We start from the raw sequence: 17,954 nt of genomic DNA on the forward strand, positions 1-17,954 counted from the left end.
TGCGAGGGTAGGTTCTAGAGATGCTCATGTTACATATGTATACATATGTATGTATTTGGACAGGTAACAATTTTCCCCACTAAATATGTAATGTATAGAACAAGCTCGCCATGAATTGCAATGCTTCTATCAATTTTATTTAAAAAAATTGTTAGTTCATAATCATATTGTTAATGTGGTTTGCCCATCGCATGCATTCTGTTTGGCTAAAAATATATTTGTGTCTCTGAAATCTCATTTAAATAAATGTCTGTATTTTGTGTGTGTTTAACTAGCCGCATATCAGGCCTATTTCTCCCATTGGCGGAATTCGGTTCCTCGGGGCGGCTGCACAGACACCTTATCCTTGCCCACTTCGTTCCAGTTAGTGCTAAGCACGGTGCCGCCGGACTCTGAAAAAGATTTGTTCATGGCCTTCTGCACCTCGGGTGAGGAAGTGCTGTAAATCCGCTTGAAAAGATTATTTAGAGCCGCTTCGTCCTTGGCCTCCTTTTCATCTTTCTTCTCCTCCTCGTTGACCAGCTGGTCCCAATTTTTGGTATGGAGTTTAGGCAATGCGACTGCAGCGGGAGCAGCCTTCTCCTCTAGGGTCTCCCAGCGCACGCCCGTTTCCTTGGCCAGAGTTATTTCGACCTTGGACTGATACGCCTTGTGGGAGCAACGGTCCACGACAACGGGATGCAGTAGTTGGATCTCCAGCTCGTATCCATCGGCGGTCATGTGTACTTTCTTTGACTCAATCTTGACAGCGTAGTTCTTCTCTGTGGCGTTCTTCAGCAGAACAGTGATTACCACTTTGCTCTCGGACTGGTACCAGTCGTAACGTACAGACATGTTGTCGAAGTTACTGTGAGTTCAATTTATCCAGCAATTCTGTCTTGTTTACGGCCGAAGCCTACTTTTTGTTTATTTTTTTTTTGAGGGCGATACAGGGCGATTTCAAAGATTATCTTGAGGTATTTTTTAACCAGCCGGATGTGCTCTTCCAGGTTTTGATACATTTTGTGCACGTTTTCCCCTACTTTGTGCAATACTTAAATATTTTTCCACGTATCTTCCTATCGAACCCGGTCTATCAGCTGTTTTCACAGCAATAAATGCGTGGGTAGGTTCTAGAGATGCTCATGTTACATATGTATTTGGACAGGTAACAATTTTCCCCACTAAATATGTAATGTATAGAACAAGCTCGCCATGAATTGCAATGCTTCTATCAATTTTATTTAAAACAATTGTTGTTAGTTCATAATCATATTGTTAATGTGGTTTGCCCATCGCATGCATGCTGTTTGGCTAAAAATATATTTGTGTCTCTGAAATCTCATTGTGTGTGTTTAACTAGCCGCAGATCAGGCCTATTTCTCCCATTGGCGGAATTCGGTTCCTTGGGGCGGCTGCACAGACACCTTATCCTTGCCCACTTCGTTCCAGTTAGTGCTAAGCACGGTGCCGCCGGACTCTGAAAAAGATTTGTTCATGGCCTTCTGCACCTCGGGTGAGGAAGTGCTGTAAATCCGCTTGAAAAGATTATTTAGAGCCGCTTCGTCCTTGGCCTCCTTTTCATCTTTCTTCTCCTCCTCGTTGACCAGCTGGTCCCAATTTTTGGTATGGAGTTTAGGCAATGCGACTGCAGCGGGAGCAGCCTTCTCCTCTAGGGTCTCCCAGCGCACGCCCGTTTCCTTGGCCAGAGTTATTTCGACCTTGGACTGATACGCCTTGTGGGAGCAACGGTCCACGACAACGGGATGCAGAAGTTGGATCTCCAGCTCGTATCCATCGGCGGTCATGTGTACTTTCTTTGACTCAATCTTGACAGCGTAGTTCTTCTCTGTGGCGTTCTTCAGCAGAACAGTGATTACCACTTTGCTCTCGGACTGGTACCAGTCGTAACGTACAGACATGTTGTCGAAGTTACTGTGAGTTCAATTTATCTAGCAATTCTGTCTTGTTTACGGCCGAAGCCTACTTTTTATTTATTTATTTTTTATTTTTAAATATCATTATACTTTCTTAGAGATGGGAAGTTTTTCCTTGTTGTGTTGTACTTGGTACAATTGAAAATTACATGCGTGGCGTTTTCGATACTATCGCATGTATAACTACATGCATTAAATGTGTTACCACTAAGCAGTCTGTTGATTCTCTTAGCGTCAATGGCTTTAAGCTTAGTTTAGTTTAGTAACCACGGTTTGGATGATGTTGAGGGGAAAAGCGAGCAGTAACCTCGGTGCTTGACACTAGCAAACTCGGCGTATGCTCTCTCCCATTCTGCTTTTAAAATTCTTTGTATTTCACACAAAGCGTCTTTAAGGTTCCATTTAACCACTGTGTATTTTCCTCGTCTGTGGGCTTCTTTGGCTGCTGCGTCAACTGAAGTGTTCTGAGGGATGTTACTGTGTCCGGGAATGTAGTGAACCTCTACAGTTCTTAGATGTTGATTTTGTTGAATCTTTTCTATGATTTTGTAGGCGATAGATGCGATATTTGCCGATATTAATTTTTATATTATTCCAGATCCCACATACGGTAAATAATTATTTCTCTGGACGTGGACGTGGTGGCATCGCTCGTGGAGCCTTTGGTGATTGAGGCGCCAATGGACGTGGAGCCCGTGGACGCGGAACCCCTGGAGGCGGCAACGCTGGGGGACGCGTTATCTCTGGAGGCAACAACGCTGGGGTACGCGGACGACGCGGAGATGGACATATCAGTAGGCGTATGCGTAGGACCATTGCGTCCATCGTCCGTGCCGTGGGGCGCCAAGCTCCACAAATCGCTGCCCCAGGAGCTGCCCAGGAGTTGCCGCAGAAGCTGCCCCAGAAGCAGAAGCAGATGCCCCGGGTCCGACCAATTGTACTTGTGCAATCTGCCCTATTCATAACATATAAATAAAAATCATAATAACCATACATACAGTGGGTAACTTTAATATTCCTCATTTTTTTTTTCAACTTCAAACGCGAATAAAATGCATAAAACTACAAAAAAATAAAAAAAAAATGTAATCAGGGAATACAGCTTGAATATTTACCTTTTCAGAGAGGTTTACATATATAATAATGATTTTATTTTAAATGAATAGAGAAAATATAATTTAAAAAAAAAAACTCAAAATTTGCGTTACTTTAATATTGGGCATTTTCTTATATGACTAAAAACCCTTCTTAATCTCGAAAAAAAAAAAACGTAATTTTATATTTTATTATAATACCCATTGTTTGTTAATGTGTCGCTTAGGTGTTTGTCATATTTTTTATGATTTTTTGGGTATATCATGGCCGATTTGGGCCAACTCTTCCTGAAGCCGTTCCCTTAACGCGGATTTGGCCGATATTGGCGTTTTGTGTATACGGCGGTACAGCTAGCTCCACAAATTTTTAATAGCGCTTAGATCAGGCGACTGGGGTTTCGATTAGACCTTACTTTATAGGCCTTATGCTTCGGGTCGTTGTCCTGATGCAACTTGAACGAGTTGCCAATGGCCATTTTCCTTGCCGACTGCTTAAATTTTTTTTTCAAAATTTTCAGATACTGATCTTGATTCATTATTTTTCCAATGAACACCAGATTTCCTACTCCTTTTCTCCAAATCATCATATGCAAAGCTGTGGGAGGGTGGATTAGGATATTGTTAGTTTAAGTTGACCTCATCCTGGCCATTGTCACAGTTGGTGGTACCAGAGCCATGTCGAAGCACTCGCCGAACTGATCTGCCGGGCAATCCTTTCGTCACAGCGCCAGAAGGCGGATATACATAATATACATGTTAGTACTCCCGCCACTTAAAATTATCTGGCCGGATACACGCCGTAGTTCTCCTTGTCCTCGAGTAGCATCAGATGCTTGGGGAACGAGTACACGTCGAGAGTACTACGTGTCACCCCGCTGGCTATGCAGGTATGGAAACAATTTGGGCGACTGTGCCGTGTGATTGCGCAGCACTTTCGCATCCGGTGTCCACACGGCCCGGATGTCGGTGAACTGCGACAGACGATGCAGCTCCACGGAACGACGCTCTTCTACCAAGGCGGCAATGCGAGATCTCCTGCGAGATGTTTATGGAAGCAAGGATTTTTCTATAGAGGGGGAACAGGAGATTACACGTGTCCAAAGGTGTCCAATATGGTTGCTTACTTGTTCTTCCCATTGATGTCTGTAATTCGAAACGCATGGTATATCGGACTGTTGGTCCAGGTCCAGCGCTGTGACTCCTTCCAGCTCCACATGCTCACATGCCATTGACTCGGGCCCGAATGATGGCCTGATGGCTGCCGACATCTGTCGAGAAGAGCAGACGCCTCTCCTTTATGGCATGCACGGCAATGTTACGGGGCTTCTGCGAGTTCGCCCAGGAAGCTAAAAGAGGCAACATTTTAGAACAAAGCTGAATATTCTTACCGGACAACGGCTGCGGCACATTCGGGCCGTCTGGCGTAGCTGGGGGGGATGCAGGGCACGTCCTTGGCGAGGCTGCGGCTCTGGCCCGTCTTGATCAATGTCCCCGGTTCTCCAGTCGCTCCAGTACACGTCGTCCTAGCTGCCAACCAGTACCTGACACTTGTTGCCATCCAGAATGACGTCATTCTGTTCTTCTTCTTCCTTTTTCTGACATTTTGACGTAATTTCTGTTCTGCTTCTTCCTTTTTCTGACATTTTGACGTCATTTTTGAAACATGACAAAATTATTGCATGCGAGTGAATTTTCTAACATGGAAAGAGCGCTGAATGGCAATACATTTGCTCTGTGCTGAATGGAGGGGAGGAGCGCTGAATCTGCAAATGTAAAATGACATGCGCGTCGCCAGGTGGAGCAAATCGGACATGTCATGTAGGAAGGATGTAGATGTCGAGAATTTTTCCGCCAGATATTTATTTCTCGGATAAATAATCCGTATCCTGGACCAGGATAGGTTAGGTTAGGTCCGTCCGTATATATTGAGGTGTTCAACTTGGTCCCTTCCCTTTTTCCAGTCTTCGGGTCCCAGAGATGAGATAGTTTTGATGTCGAGACAAGTTTGGGGGATCATGTAATCAGTGGATCTGGTAATGTCCCTGCCAATTGAGCTGTGCCCGTATCCTTGTGGCGACATATTTCCTGATGCGATTGGGCGCTGTGCTGCCTTTCCTGCAATCAGGCGATCGTGAATGTCCAGGTGGTCGAATCCCAGGACAGTGCTTTTGTTGGGGTTGACCGCAGCGCCCCTGTAATACAGTGCAGAGCCTGTCGCTGAGTCTTTTCCATAAGCTTATGGTATGTCTTCTTTTCAGTAGCTTGCCACCGAGATGTACATTCAGTGCATTAGAGCATGTGACAGGCCCCATGTGCTGCTGAGCATCTTCTTGGATGCATAAAGCGCAATGGTGGCCTTCTTCACCCTTTCCACTACATTGGGTCTCCATGCCAGCTTGCTGTCCAGTCCAGGTGTTTTACCTGTGCTTCTGGAGTCAGCCTAGTTTGGTCAATTTTCGGGGGGCCCATATCGGTAGCTTGTACCTCTTGGTAAAGAGGATGATATCCGTCTTGTCCGCGTTGATGCTGAGTCCTACCTCTTCCGCCCACTCGCGTATCGCCCTGAGTGTACGTTCCATTACGGAGCTGAGGGTCGATCGACATACACCCGTAATAAGTATGCTTATGTCATCTGCATAAGCTGTTATTTTTGGGGCCTACCTTTCAAATCTCTTGATGAGGTCGTCGACCACCAGATTCTACAGTAGTGGCGACAGGACTCCACCCTTAGGTGTGCCTCTGTGTGTCCCTTTTTTAGGAGGTTCTTGATCCAAAGATTTATTGCTGGGTGTATGTTATTCGCCTCTTGGCGACTTGTTATTGCGGTTGTGTCCGCGTTATTGAAAGCTCCGGAGATGCCAAAAAATGCTCCCCGTGCATACTTTTTATTGGTTTCGTTTATTTCGTCTCAGTTTATTTTAGCCAATAAATGGGTTGGAAAACTAATTAATCACAATTAAGGACGTTATCGAGTGCATGTGCATGACACCTCTCACCATGAGGCAAGGACTGGTGCTGATACTTGTAGTTCAAGGGTGAGAAAACGAAATAGAAACAGAAGGCAAACTAATAACAATCGCCCATCCACCCGCATCGCACCAGTCTTCCGACACAAACACTGCACAAGCACTTCCTTCAGCTTCTTCTCATGTCTCCTCTCCCTCAAGTTTTTTGGCTAATGGAGCCAATTTATACGCCAGCCTGTGTAAACATCTGCAGCAGAGTGACATCGACCTTTGGCCCACAAAGACTTGTCCTGCTGCTAGTAGCAGCAAATCCGCGACAGATGCAATATCGTTCTAGGGCCCACTCCAAACCCAAAGTGTTGCCACTGACTAATAGCTAAAAATGTAAGAAGCCGTAACCGTAAACTGCTCCAAGGGCGGGGGCATCATCATCTACTCGTAGATAGATCCCGCTGTCGTTATTTGCGTGATAAAAGCGCAGTTCAAGCCGTAGTAAGAGTAAAAGTTCGTCCTCTCCTCCTATGGTGATTGATGCCTTGGCAACAAGTGCAACTTTAAGCTGGCAGACAGCCGGTTACATCAGCGGGCGCACGGCTCCTTTAATGAAATAAAAACCGAACTGGTCGCTTGTCCGTAGGATGATAAAAACTTCAGTTGCAGTAGATGCCGAAGCAGCTCAATTTCATCGCACACGTACGCGAGTGGAGCTTCGAAACTGATAATCCACTTGCCTGCAGGTAACGTGACTCTGTCAAGTTCAAAGTTTATAATTTCTAGCGCATCCTGCTGCAGCAGCAGCTGGCCCAGCATCAATCAAAAGAGAGCAGTGCATTAGATGATTGAATAATAAACAAACTCTTTACTATCCTTAGGTCTACTCAGGAAAGCCGTATATTTTAACATTGCCAATATCGCGGCGCCGTTCGACGTCCTTCTCGTCGCAGGCATAGGCTAAGAGGTACTCTTTTGGATGCCAGGCCACCGTGAAAGTAGAGGCATCGACATGAATGTCGGTGATACGTTCCCCCGTCTCCGTGAAGGCAACGTCAATGAGAAGATCCTCGCTGGCAGAGGCTATCAGTTTTTCATCGTGACTAAAGGATATGGTACGAACAGGCCACTCCAGGCGGCTAATCATGCGTAGGCAGGCCAGTTCGGTGGCGTCCCAAAGCGAGACCTGGGCATCGGCTGAACCAGTGGCAAAATATTTACCTGAGAAAGAGAACAGGTAAGTATTACAAAATACTTAGATATATGCAAGGTTTTTTTTCCTACCTGTGGGTCCGAACTCGATGCAAATGCAGTTGGCAGGATGCCCTTTGAGTGCCAGTTGGTGCTCCAGGCTGGGATAGCTTAACACATTAATGCAGCCCATGCCGTTGGTGAGGAAGAACAAATCGTTTGTATTGTTCCATGATATCTCATTTACTTCACAGCTGAACTGCTCCTCGACGCGTATTTTGGTCGTGCGCGTGTCAATGAATGTGATTAGGTCTTCCTTGTTGCCAACCGCAATCGTCTTGCCATCCGGAGACCAGGCTATGTTTATGTTCTCTCCCTTGGTGTTGGTCACTGAAGCACATTTCCCAGCGCGTATGTCCCAGATGCGAACGGTCTTGTCGCCACTCGCAGTGGCAAACTGATTTGGATCGGTTTTGTGCCAGCACAACTGGTCCACGGACGCGGTGTGCCCCCGGTAGATGTTGCCCTTGATGAGGCGATCGCGTTCCAAGGTGTACACCGCCACGGTCTTGTCAAACGAACCCGATGCCAAGTGGCGACCATCAGCATTCCAGCAGACGGAGTGAACCTGCCTCAGACATTTGTTTCGTGAAAATTTCTCAATTTTCCAACCAGCTTCTTACCTTGGACGTGTGGGCCCGCTGCTCGCGTATTTTGCTGTGACTTCGAAAGAACGACCTCAGGTCCTCAAATGTCTGCTCTGTACGGTTCATAGCTCTCAGTTAATTCAATTGTTTTAGTATTTTATTTAGTTAAATGTTTTATTTGTAAACAAATGCTGTCAAACCAGGCAGTGTGCCCGCGGATTTATCGTTAAAATATACCGTCCGACCCTCGGAAATATACCAAAATATACCGACTCATTTTAAAAATATGCCGTAAATATACTGACGAATTATTTTTATTTATAAATCCATCATATTCCTCGATTTTGATATTCGGTTAGATATTATTAGCTAACTGGGACCTTCAGCCCTGAACAGATAAATTTATCCGATTGATGAATCAATTTTCTACAAGATAGTTTTATTGTAAATATTATCTTTTTTTTGTATTGTGTGTAAAATAAAGTTTAAAAAAAGGCCAATATCACGTGTGTATGGAATGAAGGGAAATACCACCACACGATACTATCGACTGGATATGGGGGTGCGCGCGTAAGTTTGAAAGTTTGATTGTCAAGGATAAAAATGCAGTCAAGTACCAGATTGAGATAGCGAAAATTTAAAAGTGCGTATGGTTCATAGGTTCTTAAATATACATTTACAAATTAAATTAATAGTGAATGAAGTATACCATTATATACCGAAAACTTTTGAAAATCTCTTGTGGATCGTCACTTTCTCAAACTATTATTTATTAACAGGATAAAAAAACTTAGAGTCAATATATGGAAAATAAATAAATAAGTTTAAATTGAAGCTTCAATGCCAAAACACTTTACTTAGTGACGTGACCGGTGGAAGTGTGCTGTAGACGATTACGGTCGTCGACGATGGCGTGGCGGGCCCCGGGCCGGTTCCACCACATTGCGATCGCTTTTGTCATGAATGTGAACCGCTTCACTGAGCTCGACATTGGCGTGCAGAGCAGCATCGTTGGCATTGAGCTGTGCCTCCTGCGCGGACAGTGTAGCCTTCTCCGCCGCATCGCGAGTCTCCTCATAATCCAAACGAGCGCCGTAGGCGTGCGACTCAGCATGTTCCAGTTTAGTCTTTGCCTGGGCCACCATATCGATTTGGGAGGCCAATTCAGCAGCTGCCTCTGACGCAGACTTTTGGGCGAGTTCAGATGCGGATTGGGCATTGTTGAGTGCCGCCGTGAGGACGCTCACATGGTTGATGGCCTGCTGGGCAGCATATTGAGCAGCTTTCGCCGATCGTTTAGCCTGCTGCAGCTGCGTCAGCTCGTTCTCCATTGCCTTGTGTGCCTCCACGCTCTGATCCTCCAATCGGTGCAAGAGTACCTCCTTGCCCTTGAGCACAGCCACGGCTGTGCCGGCTGCTTGAGCTGCTGCCTGGGCCAGCGTACTCTTGGCGACGTATGAGGCCTGTTTTCCGGCTGCATTCTGACTGGCAACTGCCGAAATGGCTGTATCCGCCGATCCCTTCGCAATGCTTCGCAGCCCATTGTCCGCCAGATATCCGCCCCCCTGGCCACCCCCGCCGCCTTGTAGGCTGTGAACAATGTAGTCGGAGCTTTCGTAAGGCGTGGCTTGTCCGTTCAGATGCGGACTCTTGGCCGGCTCAAACTCGTCGTGGTTAATGGCTTCGAATGAATACGGTGGCACTTCGTGTTCGATCAGCGTGGCTTGTTGGTGTTGTTGATGTTGTTGGTGTTGTTGGTGTTGTTGGTGTTGCTGGTGCTGTTGGTGACCCTGGTGCTCCTGTGGTGACGGCGGTGGTGGCGGAGGCACATTTAGATGGTAGTGTGCGTCCTTCCGCTTCACCTTGCGTCCCAGTCCCAGCGCTGGCATGGCTGCTGGTTAATTGGGGAAAATTTTTAAGGCCATATTGAATTTGCATAGGTAAACACGGATGGAAGGTATGGCGACGCTTACCCAAGAGCATTGTCAGGAGCAGCAGCTGCATAGCCGATGGCATCGCTTAAAATTATGCAATCAAACTATGACGGGCTGGAGAAGAAATCGCTTAACCGGAAGTCTCGAGATCACTGCACAGGTACTCGTATAAGCAAATCGAATTTATTAATGGGGCTTTCAATCGAGGCAATGTAACCGGTTCTATGGTTAGCTTTGGCTTGTTAGCTAACAGATGAAGTGCACTTTCTTCGGTCTAGGATGGCCGGCAAACAGTTTGTGTGTCACATCCAGCCTGCTTATCGTATCGTTCCAGAGAAGAACCAGTTTGCTTTTAAGGCCAGGACCGCCTTACCATCACTGGTGGCACAAAACTGGACACGAATCACTCAATTTGACAGACAACTGCTGATAATAAATGCACACAACACACCTCTCGAGTGCACGTCCTGACTGGAGCGTGGGCAAACCGTATCTAATGCCAGTTGACGATAGACCTCCAGCCCGCAGAGCAAAACCAAAGTCGATGGACGGGTTCGCTGGAAAAACGCTTTTACTTTCGGCTTTGGAAAAGCAGTGAGCTTCGATGTCTTTTGTAAATCCGGTGGAGACCTCTCGACGATTGCCAGCAGGTCTGCGGAGGCATCATGTATTTATAAACAAAGTGTTCGTTCGGTCTGTGTCGCGATGAAAGTGCAAACCCGTTGGACGTCGGTCGTCGTCCGTGGTCCGGTGTCCGTTTTCTTTATGAGTTGGCCCCGCAGCGCCAATTGGTTCCACACCACACCAACAATGGGGCTGGGTCAATGCTACCATGCTGGAGGATTGGTTAATTTACAGCCACTGCCACTGCTATTGCCGCATGGGTAATTATGGAAGAGCCTCTAATTGCCACGAGCCGCCTTAAACTATCTGCTCCGATCCCAGGCAGCATGCTCGTAAATCGGAGTTGGCCAGACGCGACGCCCGTGTCCGTTGATAGCTTCGCTTCCTCGGTGATCTGCGTGTGAACATGGCGTCGGAGTAGGAATCGGAAACAAACACAATAATTTATTAAAAATAAACGCAAAAATTTGTTAATCTTAGTGGCAGCGTCTATAGCGTTGCATCAACTTGTCGCGCAGCTCCACTCGGCGACGCTCCCGCGAGGCCCGTTGTTTTGCCTCCTGCGCAGCACAGGCCGCCTTCTCAACCAGCTTCTTGGTTTTCTTGAAGTCATTCTTAGCGCATACAAGTTGCTTGATTAGCAGCTCCACGCGCTTCTTAGCGGCCTCCACGAGCTGCTGCTTCTCGGACAGCTCCTGCTGAGCGCCATTGGACACCACTTCCGAGTTGGCCACATTGGCTTTGGCATTCTTCACGGCTTCGGAGACGGTTTTGACTTGGATACCAGCCATATCCGCGGCCTGGGCTGCAGCTGCTGCAGTGCTCTGAGTGGTCTGAAGCGCGGCGCCCTCTTCTTGGACGACCAGCTCACCCACGTGTACCTCTGATTCCAGCTGATCGACGATTTGCTGTTTCCCTGCAAGAGCAGCCTCTGCGGCGTTGGCTGCAGCCAGGGCCTTATCGGCCAATTGTTGTTTCACATGTCGTGCAGCAGCCTCAGCGGCCGAAATCTGCGAATCAGAGGCATCTTTAGCTTCCTGTGCGGCTTTCTGTGCTATGTTGGAGGTTTTCTGCTTGCCAACACCAGACATATTGATTTGGCAGTTGGAGCCGCCGCCGCCGCCACCTCCATCACGACAACCTCCCTCGGGGTCATCGAGCACCTCGTTGGATAAATCATTGTAGGACTGTGGAGAAAGTGTCTCTCCTCAATCTATGGTTTTGGGAATGATCCTCTTCTTACCTCTTCTAGTGTGTAGGCATCACTGAGAACCCATGCAATGGCCACAAATACCAACAAAGCTCGAATTATATTCTCGATAAGCATTTTGTAATATAATATTCTCAATTCATTTCAGGACTGAAAACTTGGATTTGTCACTTTTGACAGAATGATGTTTTGTTATTCAGATAATAGGCTTGGAGATTTGTGTAAGATAAGATATTCACAATGCGTTGCAAGATCTTGGTTATGGTTTTCGTATTGAGCGTCATTCTTCAGAGCTTCAGAGCTTCAGTGAGCTCAGAGGTAATCAAGAAATGCGACAATCGCCATAAGCCAGGAAACTGCAAGCCCTGCAAAATAAATCACAAGTCGAGCAGTATTGCCTCGAAGGCGGCTACGGAGGCCAAAAGCGCCAAGGATGCGCAACCGAGTGCCGGGGAGAAGGCCGGAAACAGGGATAAGACACAGCTGGCTGATAAGGCGATGGCTGCAGCGAAGGCTGCCGAAACGGAACTCGCTGGCAAAAAGCAGCTTGTGCAGGCTCTCCAGAACAGTCTTGGCAACATCAAGCAGGTCATCAAGGAAATTGAGAAGGCTACTGCCAGCAGTTCTTCTGTAGCTACAATGGTCAGGCGGATTCAAAACACCAACAAGAAAAACTACGCTATGCTGAAATCTCTGTACGAGGAGGTCCAAGAAAATCTAGCGAAAATTTGCACCGTGGCAGAAAATGCGCAACGGGAGGCGATGGAGAAGCGCAAACTGCTTCAAACTGCCAAGCGCCGGGTGCACTACCTGAAGAAGTGTATGAAAGAGGTCCTGGCTGATCTCGAAGCTACCAGGGCAAGCGCCAAGAAGGCAAACTCTGCCGCCAAACAGGCGCAACAGCGAATCGATACGATGGAAGAGGCAGGTGACAGGCTGAGGACTCTGAAAAGGAGAGATCTGCAATCCCTGAGGCGAAAAGGGGGATTTAAGAACTAGGCAGGTTTCCCTTGTAAAAAATAAAGTGTTTATATTTTGTTAAATAGTTACTTTGGGATTAATATGGGCAAGCAATGGGATTGGCTCTCTTTCACGTTTAATGCTTTGACCACAATAAAAGAGAGTCCTTAAGATTAGCCTATCTGGTAGAAAATTGATTCATCAATCATATAGCTGGGAATATTCGACGGAAGATCAAAATTGAGGAGCATTTAACATTTAAACAACATTTAAATCCTTGTCGTTCACGTTACGTTTGAAAGCAGCTTGGAAAAACAGTATCTTTATATAATATTAACGAAATAGGGTATACAAATGCCCATACCAGCAACACATCTATACTGTATGGTTAGTGGTTTAATTCAAGTTGTTATCCTGTTTAAATAAAGGGGGGTTAAGTGTTTAAGCGATGTATCGATATAGCATATCGATGGTTGCTTTTTGAAAAATCGACGCTGATTTTCCATCCCCAACCGCATTGTGTGAAAGAAAAAATATTTTAGCCGACCGACTTTTTAGAAATACTCAGCCGATAATTTATAAAACATAGTAAGAATGGCGCGCAAGAATGCCCAGGCCGAGGATCTCTCGAACGTTGAGTTCGAGACCAGCGAAGATGTGGAGGTAATACCCACTTTTAATGCCATGAATCTGAAGGAAGAGCTGCTACGCGGCATCTATGCGTACGGTAAGTTGTTGTGTTGTGTGTATACTCACGGTGCCATGTAAGCGATACAGTTATTAACCTTCAACTAATGTCTAGGTTTTGAGAAGCCTTCGGCTATTCAGCAGCGGAGCATCAAGCCCATTGTAAAGGGACGCGATGTTATTGCTCAGGCTCAGTCTGGTACAGGCAAAACGGCCACATTCTCCATATCCATTCTGCAGAGTCTGGACACCACTTTGCGGGAGACGCAGGTGCTGTGTCTGTCTCCCACCCGCGAGTTGGCGGTACAAATCCAGAAGGTCATACTGGCCCTGGGCGATATGATGAATGTGCTGTGTCACGTGTGCATTGGCGGTACAAATCTGGGCGAGGACATTCGCAAGCTGGACTACGGCCAGCACATTGTGAGCGGCACCCCTGGACGTGTGTTTGACATGATTAAGCGGCGTGTTCTGCGCACCAGAGCCATCAAGATGCTGGTGCTCGACGAAGCCGATGAGATGCTGAACAAGGGATTCAAGGAACAAATCTATGACGTTTACCGGTATTTGCCACCTGCAACGCAGGTTGTGCTCATCTCTGCCACCTTGCCTCATGAGATCCTTGAAATGACCTCAAAGTTCATGACAGATCCCATTCGCATACTGGTCAAGCGGTAAGCAGAATGCTTTCGCAAGCCCTCAGCATACCTTTTATCCGTTCCTCATTGCAGCGATGAGTTGACCCTGGAAGGCATCAAACAGTTCTTTGTGGCTGTCGAGCGGGAGGAGTGGAAATTCGACACCCTCTGTGATCTGTACGATACATTAACCATCACCCAGGCTGTCATCTTCTGCAACACCAAGCGCAAGGTGGACTGGCTGACAGAGAAGATGCGCGAGGCTAATTTCACCGTCAGCTCCATGCACGGCGATATGCCGCAAAAGGAGCGAGATGAGATCATGAAGGAATTCCGCGCCGGCCAGTCGCGTGTTCTCATCACCACAGATGTGTGGGCGCGCGGCATTGATGTGCAGCAAGTATCCTTGGTCATCAACTACGACTTGCCCAACAACCGTGAGCTGTACATCCATCGTATTGGCCGATCGGGTCGTTTTGGACGCAAGGGTGTCGCCATTAACTTTGTCAAATCTGATGATATTCGCATTTTGCGAGATATTGAGCAATACTATTCTACACAAATCGACGAGATGCCCATGAACGTGGCCGACTTGATCTAAAATACATTTGTATGTATCATTTATGTAACGCATCTTTCTTAGCATTAACAACAAATGGAGTGAATACATTTGAAGAGTATTTGGCTTTCAATACACAACCAAAATCTGTATAATAATAAATAACATGTAAGAATTTAATACAGAAACCAGTTTGTTGTCGATATATGTATGGGTGCGGGTTGGTATGGAGATTTACGCAATACTTTACCTTGGTGGAGTGCACTTAAAATTACTGGTTAATTTTCTCTCTTGATTTTTTGTTCAGTGAGGTATTTGACAATCATTTGGTTATACTTAACTTCTAATTCTCCCGATGAAACTAAGCTACAAATAAAGAAGTGCTATACCTACATATGTACAAAATGAAACCTATTTAGCTAACTATAGACTTTGGTCCAAGCCGAACATTAATTTAAAAAACAACTAATGCAGGTAGATATGACTATTTCAGCTCAACACTTCTGGTTTTTGAGTTAGCGAAGCATAGGAGCTGGCTGCCGATGATGTTAGTGCGGGTTGCGGCTGATTTTTAGTGTCGTTCGCTTTCAGTAGTGTGCCAAGGACGATTCCAAGAAACAGAATGAGTCCTACCTGATGATTCGATAAAAATTTCTTGGCGCAGTCGGTGGGATTGTCAATGTTGAGGGAGTAGATCTGTAATACAGGAAAGTTATTGTGGAAATCAGGCACAAGGAAGATTCAGTTACCCACCTGCTGCACAAGATGAGCGCCAACAACTCCAACAGCGGCATAGTACGGCAGCGTTTGGTCGCAGGCCCAGCCGGCGGTAGAGAGACCCGTCAGCATGGCTGCGGTGAAACCTGATAGCCAAACTTTGGTGTTCTCACCAAAACGCAGAGCAGTGGATTTGACACCGATTTGCAAATCGTCTAGCTTATCCTGGTGGGCGTAGATTGTGTCGTAGACAATGGTCCAGCAAACACCAGACAGGTAGAGCGGAAGACATGCGGCCAGGTTGACGCTTCCCTGTGTTGCACACCATCCCAACAAAGCACCCCAGTTGAAGGCCATGCCAAGAACCAACTGGGGCCAATATGTCACCCTCTTCATCAAGGGATAAGTGATCACCAGCCCCAGTGAGCTGGCGCCCAACAGAATTGACTGCCAGTTGAGCTGGACAAGAACCAGTAGTCCGAGACTCAGCTGTGCCGAGAGAAAGACAATAGCATCGAACTGACTAATTTGCCCGGATGCGAGTGGCCGCGTCCGCGTTCGCTCCACCTTGGCGTCGATATCCTTGTCCCAGAGATCGTTTATAGTGCAGCCGGCGCCACGCATTATCAATGCTCCCGTTGCAAACAAGCCCAGCATGGTAAGGTCCGGCCAACAGCCCGCATCTGCACTCAACGCTATGCTCCACGCACAGGGCCAGAACAACAAGTAAGTGCCAATGGGTCGATCAATCCTCATCAGCTGGGCATATGGCTTCGTAGCTGCGTAAAGCTCTTCGAGCAACGATCCTGGCTTCTTGGATGTGGGCAGCGAAGACATCTTGCGAAAAGAAAGCTCCTGGATCTGCGGTAGCCTCTCGTTGCGGCAATCACTGTCTGTGTGGAGGCCAATAAGAACACGCGCCGGCACAGCTGGCTTTGGCAACGTGCTCTTTGTTGTTGTCGCCGCCGCATAAGCGTAGGGAAAATGCTTTCTGCTCTTCAGCAAATGTCGTACCGCAAACATTGCAATTCAGCGTCCTTGGAACGGCGGGCTGTCCTACTACAACGTTTCCAATAATTAATTACACAATAGGCATTCGGCGTTTTGTCAAAACTCACTTGATAATCTAAAATAAGGCAAGATTCTTATTGGAATTTCGGCATGATACAGCAGTGCTGCCCACTTAAGCCCCCTCTATTTAAACAGTTTAGCGACTTGAGGTAAATGGCGGAAAATATTAACGATTGTAAATTATTTTTGTAGATTCATGCCATCTTTCATCTGCACTTAAAAAAACCACTATATCTTTCACCTGAACTGCGCTAACGTTATTCAATTATTTTCGGTGGAAAAGTGAAATACCCCCTTGGCTTATAATAGGTTAATCGCTCTCCGTCAAAGATTGGAAAATAGCGAAATTTTGATGTTCCGTCGAATATTATTAACTATATAGAACATTTAGCCATGCCCACATAGTTTTATACGATTAATGAATCAATTTTCTATTTAACTGGCCTATTCTAAATGCTTGCTTTTATTGGATTTTGCTTAAAAAAACGTTTTAGCGAAAAAGGTCAAGCAAATGAAACGTAATAAAACGTAAGAGAAAAATCGTTCCAATTGTTCAATTTCTTTATTCCGTTGAATAATGCTACCTAACTAAAACCATTAGCTCTGCCCACATAATTCTAGGCCATTAATGAATAAATTTTCTATTATTGTATAGTGTATAAAACAAGGTTTAAGCAAAAAAGGTCAACAAAAAAACAGTGGCAACGTAAGTGAGTATGAAATGTCACGTCAACCGTGGTTTGGGCATAGATATACCCTATTTCGTTGATATATATGAAGAAACTGTTTCTCCAAGCTGTCTTAAAACGTAATTAATGATCTCAGATTGTTATGTTTTGGACATATTAATGCATATGATTAAGGTCTTGTAAATATATCTCGATCCCGATACCCATGTTTGGTTTCAGTAAGTGGACCACAACCTTCAAAATATAGTTGAAATACCTTTTCAACAGAGACTGAGTTTTGGCCTTTGTTGGTGCATTAGATGACAAAAATTCTCTCAGTTCTATAATATTCATTTCCCAGGGTATGCAAAATGTTGCTCAATCCGCGCAATGCTGCGGAACAATGCTGCTCGATTTCACGGCACATGAGTCTGGCCCATACAAATTGAATGTTGACAGCAGCATAACACGTAAGAAAACGTAAGTGTGTGTGGAATGTAGTGGACATTGTTGATGGGGAAAAAGGACATTGTGGCGGGGAAATATCCCTGGGCGAAGTGTGGGAAAAAGATAGCAAATATCCCACCGAACGGCTACCGATTGTTGCGCGCCAAATTGGAATTTTTTGAAAGTGAATCAGTCACAAGGATATGAATGCTAATTTAATAGGTTGTATAATAATATAATCTAAAATAAGGCAAGATTCTTATTGAAATTTCGTAATGATTCAAGAGATGCCAGCTAGTTAAAACGTACAGGGCTGCCACATCGGCCAGAAAATATGAATTTTCCTGCATCTGGTAGCACTGTCTTTGGCAGTTAAATTCAATATTGTTTCGCAGTAGGTTCTCTTATTTTGATTTATATCCAGATATAAGTGATATAAAGTGAATTTTAATCTGTTTGTAATCATATATAATTTAAATCAAAGATATCTTGGTCGTGGAACATACATATGAGGTCGGTTCAACTATTATTAACATAAGTATTTCCCCTTCAAAGGAACGTCATGAAAACCTTTTCTCATTAACCAATTACTGAACCATTTCCCCCTCTGCAATATCGTTTTTGCACTCGGCAC

General features: G+C 45.8%; 8 protein-coding genes and 1 long non-coding RNA gene across 11 annotated transcripts; 2 read left to right on the forward strand and 7 right to left on the reverse strand.

The window, feature by feature from the left end:
* Positions 1 to 88: 88 nt before the first annotated feature.
* Positions 89 to 993, reverse strand: LOC108156539 (protein SGT1 homolog). Its single transcript, XM_033389609.1, has one exon. The coding sequence runs from the start codon at positions 832 to 834 to the stop codon at positions 289 to 291; it is 546 nt and encodes a 181-aa protein (XP_033245500.1). The 5' UTR covers positions 835 to 993; the 3' UTR covers positions 89 to 288.
* A 202-nt stretch (positions 994 to 1,195) lies between these two features.
* LOC117185801 (protein SGT1 homolog) lies at positions 1,196 to 2,035 on the reverse strand. The gene has a single exon (XM_017288046.2). The coding sequence runs from the start codon at positions 1,899 to 1,901 to the stop codon at positions 1,356 to 1,358; it is 546 nt and encodes a 181-aa protein (XP_017143535.2). The 5' UTR covers positions 1,902 to 2,035; the 3' UTR covers positions 1,196 to 1,355.
* A 1,859-nt stretch (positions 2,036 to 3,894) lies between these two features.
* On the reverse strand, positions 3,895 to 4,661 carry LOC117187271. Its single transcript, XR_004472018.1, has 3 exons — positions 4,552 to 4,661; positions 4,135 to 4,356; positions 3,895 to 4,076 (listed from the first exon to the last, which is right to left on the reverse strand). It is a non-coding gene; the product is annotated as an uncharacterized LOC117187271 (long non-coding RNA).
* A 2,146-nt stretch (positions 4,662 to 6,807) lies between these two features.
* On the reverse strand, positions 6,808 to 8,034 carry LOC108155804 (THO complex subunit 3). The gene is made up of 3 exons (XM_017286885.2): positions 7,842 to 8,034; positions 7,252 to 7,786; positions 6,808 to 7,188 (listed from the first exon to the last, which is right to left on the reverse strand). Exons 1-3 carry the CDS (start codon positions 7,929 to 7,931, stop codon positions 6,851 to 6,853), a joined length of 963 nt encoding a protein of 320 aa, XP_017142374.1. The 5' UTR covers positions 7,932 to 8,034; the 3' UTR covers positions 6,808 to 6,850.
* Positions 8,035 to 8,554: 520 nt separating this feature from the next.
* On the reverse strand, positions 8,555 to 10,691 carry LOC108155810 (basic-leucine zipper transcription factor A). 2 transcript variants are annotated; one of them, XM_017286891.2, is made up of 2 exons: positions 9,779 to 10,691; positions 8,555 to 9,696 (listed from the first exon to the last, which is right to left on the reverse strand). In XM_017286891.2, exons 1-2 carry the CDS (start codon positions 9,819 to 9,821, stop codon positions 8,699 to 8,701), a joined length of 1,041 nt encoding a protein of 346 aa, XP_017142380.2. In that variant the 5' UTR covers positions 9,822 to 10,691; the 3' UTR covers positions 8,555 to 8,698. The 2 variants fall into 2 exon arrangements, with proteins under 2 accessions (XP_017142380.2, XP_033245499.1); XM_033389608.1 differs by having other exon boundaries at positions 8,555 to 9,699.
* A 96-nt stretch (positions 10,692 to 10,787) lies between these two features.
* On the reverse strand, positions 10,788 to 11,742 carry LOC108155805. The gene is made up of 2 exons (XM_017286886.2): positions 11,607 to 11,742; positions 10,788 to 11,550 (listed from the first exon to the last, which is right to left on the reverse strand). The coding sequence occupies exons 1-2, from the start codon at positions 11,688 to 11,690 to the stop codon at positions 10,840 to 10,842; spliced, it is 795 nt and encodes a 264-aa protein (XP_017142375.1). The 5' UTR covers positions 11,691 to 11,742; the 3' UTR covers positions 10,788 to 10,839.
* A 71-nt stretch (positions 11,743 to 11,813) lies between these two features.
* Positions 11,814 to 12,572, forward strand: LOC108155807. The gene has a single exon (XM_033388241.1). It carries the CDS (start codon positions 11,814 to 11,816, stop codon positions 12,570 to 12,572), a length of 759 nt encoding a protein of 252 aa, XP_033244132.1.
* A 451-nt stretch (positions 12,573 to 13,023) lies between these two features.
* On the forward strand, positions 13,024 to 14,605 carry LOC108155801 (eukaryotic initiation factor 4A-III). Its single transcript, XM_017286882.2, has 3 exons — positions 13,024 to 13,260; positions 13,336 to 13,894; positions 13,952 to 14,605. Exons 1-3 carry the CDS (start codon positions 13,128 to 13,130, stop codon positions 14,457 to 14,459), a joined length of 1,200 nt encoding a protein of 399 aa, XP_017142371.1. The 5' UTR covers positions 13,024 to 13,127; the 3' UTR covers positions 14,460 to 14,605.
* Positions 14,568 to 16,443, reverse strand: LOC108155802 (4-hydroxybenzoate polyprenyltransferase, mitochondrial). 2 transcript variants are annotated; one of them, XM_033389607.1, is made up of 3 exons: positions 16,253 to 16,443; positions 15,171 to 16,190; positions 14,568 to 15,113 (listed from the first exon to the last, which is right to left on the reverse strand). In XM_033389607.1, the coding sequence occupies exons 2-3, from the start codon at positions 16,155 to 16,157 to the stop codon at positions 14,907 to 14,909; spliced, it is 1,194 nt and encodes a 397-aa protein (XP_033245498.1). In that variant the 5' UTR covers positions 16,158 to 16,190; positions 16,253 to 16,443; the 3' UTR covers positions 14,568 to 14,906. The 2 variants fall into 2 exon arrangements, with proteins under 2 accessions (XP_033245498.1, XP_017142372.1); XM_017286883.2 differs by having other exon boundaries at positions 15,171 to 16,193; positions 16,253 to 16,442.
* Between the last annotated feature and the right edge of the window lie 1,511 nt (positions 16,444 to 17,954).

This window comes from Drosophila miranda, chromosome 2 (assembly GCF_003369915.1).
Source record: "Drosophila miranda strain MSH22 chromosome 2, D.miranda_PacBio2.1, whole genome shotgun sequence".
Taxonomy (NCBI): Eukaryota; Metazoa; Arthropoda; class Insecta; order Diptera; family Drosophilidae; genus Drosophila; species Drosophila miranda.

Bases quoted from the DNA above. Each gene is read 5' to 3' on its own strand.
- LOC108155805 (XM_017286886.2), bottom strand. From the start codon at position 11,690: ATGCTTATCGAGAATATAATTCGAGCTTTGTTGGTATTTGTGGCCATT. The intron at 11,551-11,606 runs GTAAGAAGAGGA...CTTTCTCCACAG, and splicing joins ATGCCTACACACTAGAAGAG to TCCTACAATGATTTATCCAA.
- LOC108155802 (XM_033389607.1), bottom strand. From the start codon at position 16,157: ATGTTTGCGGTACGACATTTGCTGAAGAGCAGAAAGCATTTTCCCTAC. The intron at 15,114-15,170 runs GTGGGTAACTGA...CCTGTATTACAG, and splicing joins GCGCTCATCTTGTGCAGCAG to ATCTACTCCCTCAACATTGA.
- LOC117185801 (XM_017288046.2), bottom strand. From the start codon at position 1,901: ATGTCTGTACGTTACGACTGGTACCAGTCCGAGAGCAAAGTGGTAATC.
- LOC108155810 (XM_033389608.1), bottom strand. From the start codon at position 9,821: ATGCCATCGGCTATGCAGCTGCTGCTCCTGACAATGCTCTTGG. The intron at 9,700-9,778 runs GTAAGCGTCGCC...CCAATTAACCAG, and splicing joins GCTCCTGACAATGCTCTTGG to CAGCCATGCCAGCGCTGGGA.
- LOC108155804 (XM_017286885.2), bottom strand. From the start codon at position 7,931: ATGAACCGTACAGAGCAGACATTTGAGGACCTGAGGTCGTTCTTTCGA. The intron at 7,787-7,841 runs GTAAGAAGCTGG...TGTCTGAGGCAG, and splicing joins AGCGGGCCCACACGTCCAAG to GTTCACTCCGTCTGCTGGAA. The intron at 7,189-7,251 runs GTAGGAAAAAAA...TCTCTTTCTCAG, and splicing joins CATCGAGTTCGGACCCACAG to GTAAATATTTTGCCACTGGT.
- LOC108155801 (XM_017286882.2), top strand. From the start codon at position 13,128: ATGGCGCGCAAGAATGCCCAGGCCGAGGATCTCTCGAACGTTGAGTTC. The intron at 13,261-13,335 runs GTAAGTTGTTGT...ACTAATGTCTAG, and splicing joins ACGCGGCATCTATGCGTACG to GTTTTGAGAAGCCTTCGGCT. The intron at 13,895-13,951 runs GTAAGCAGAATG...TCCTCATTGCAG, and splicing joins ATTCGCATACTGGTCAAGCG to CGATGAGTTGACCCTGGAAG.
- LOC108156539 (XM_033389609.1), bottom strand. From the start codon at position 834: ATGTCTGTACGTTACGACTGGTACCAGTCCGAGAGCAAAGTGGTAATC.
- LOC108155807 (XM_033388241.1), top strand. From the start codon at position 11,814: ATGCGTTGCAAGATCTTGGTTATGGTTTTCGTATTGAGCGTCATTCTT.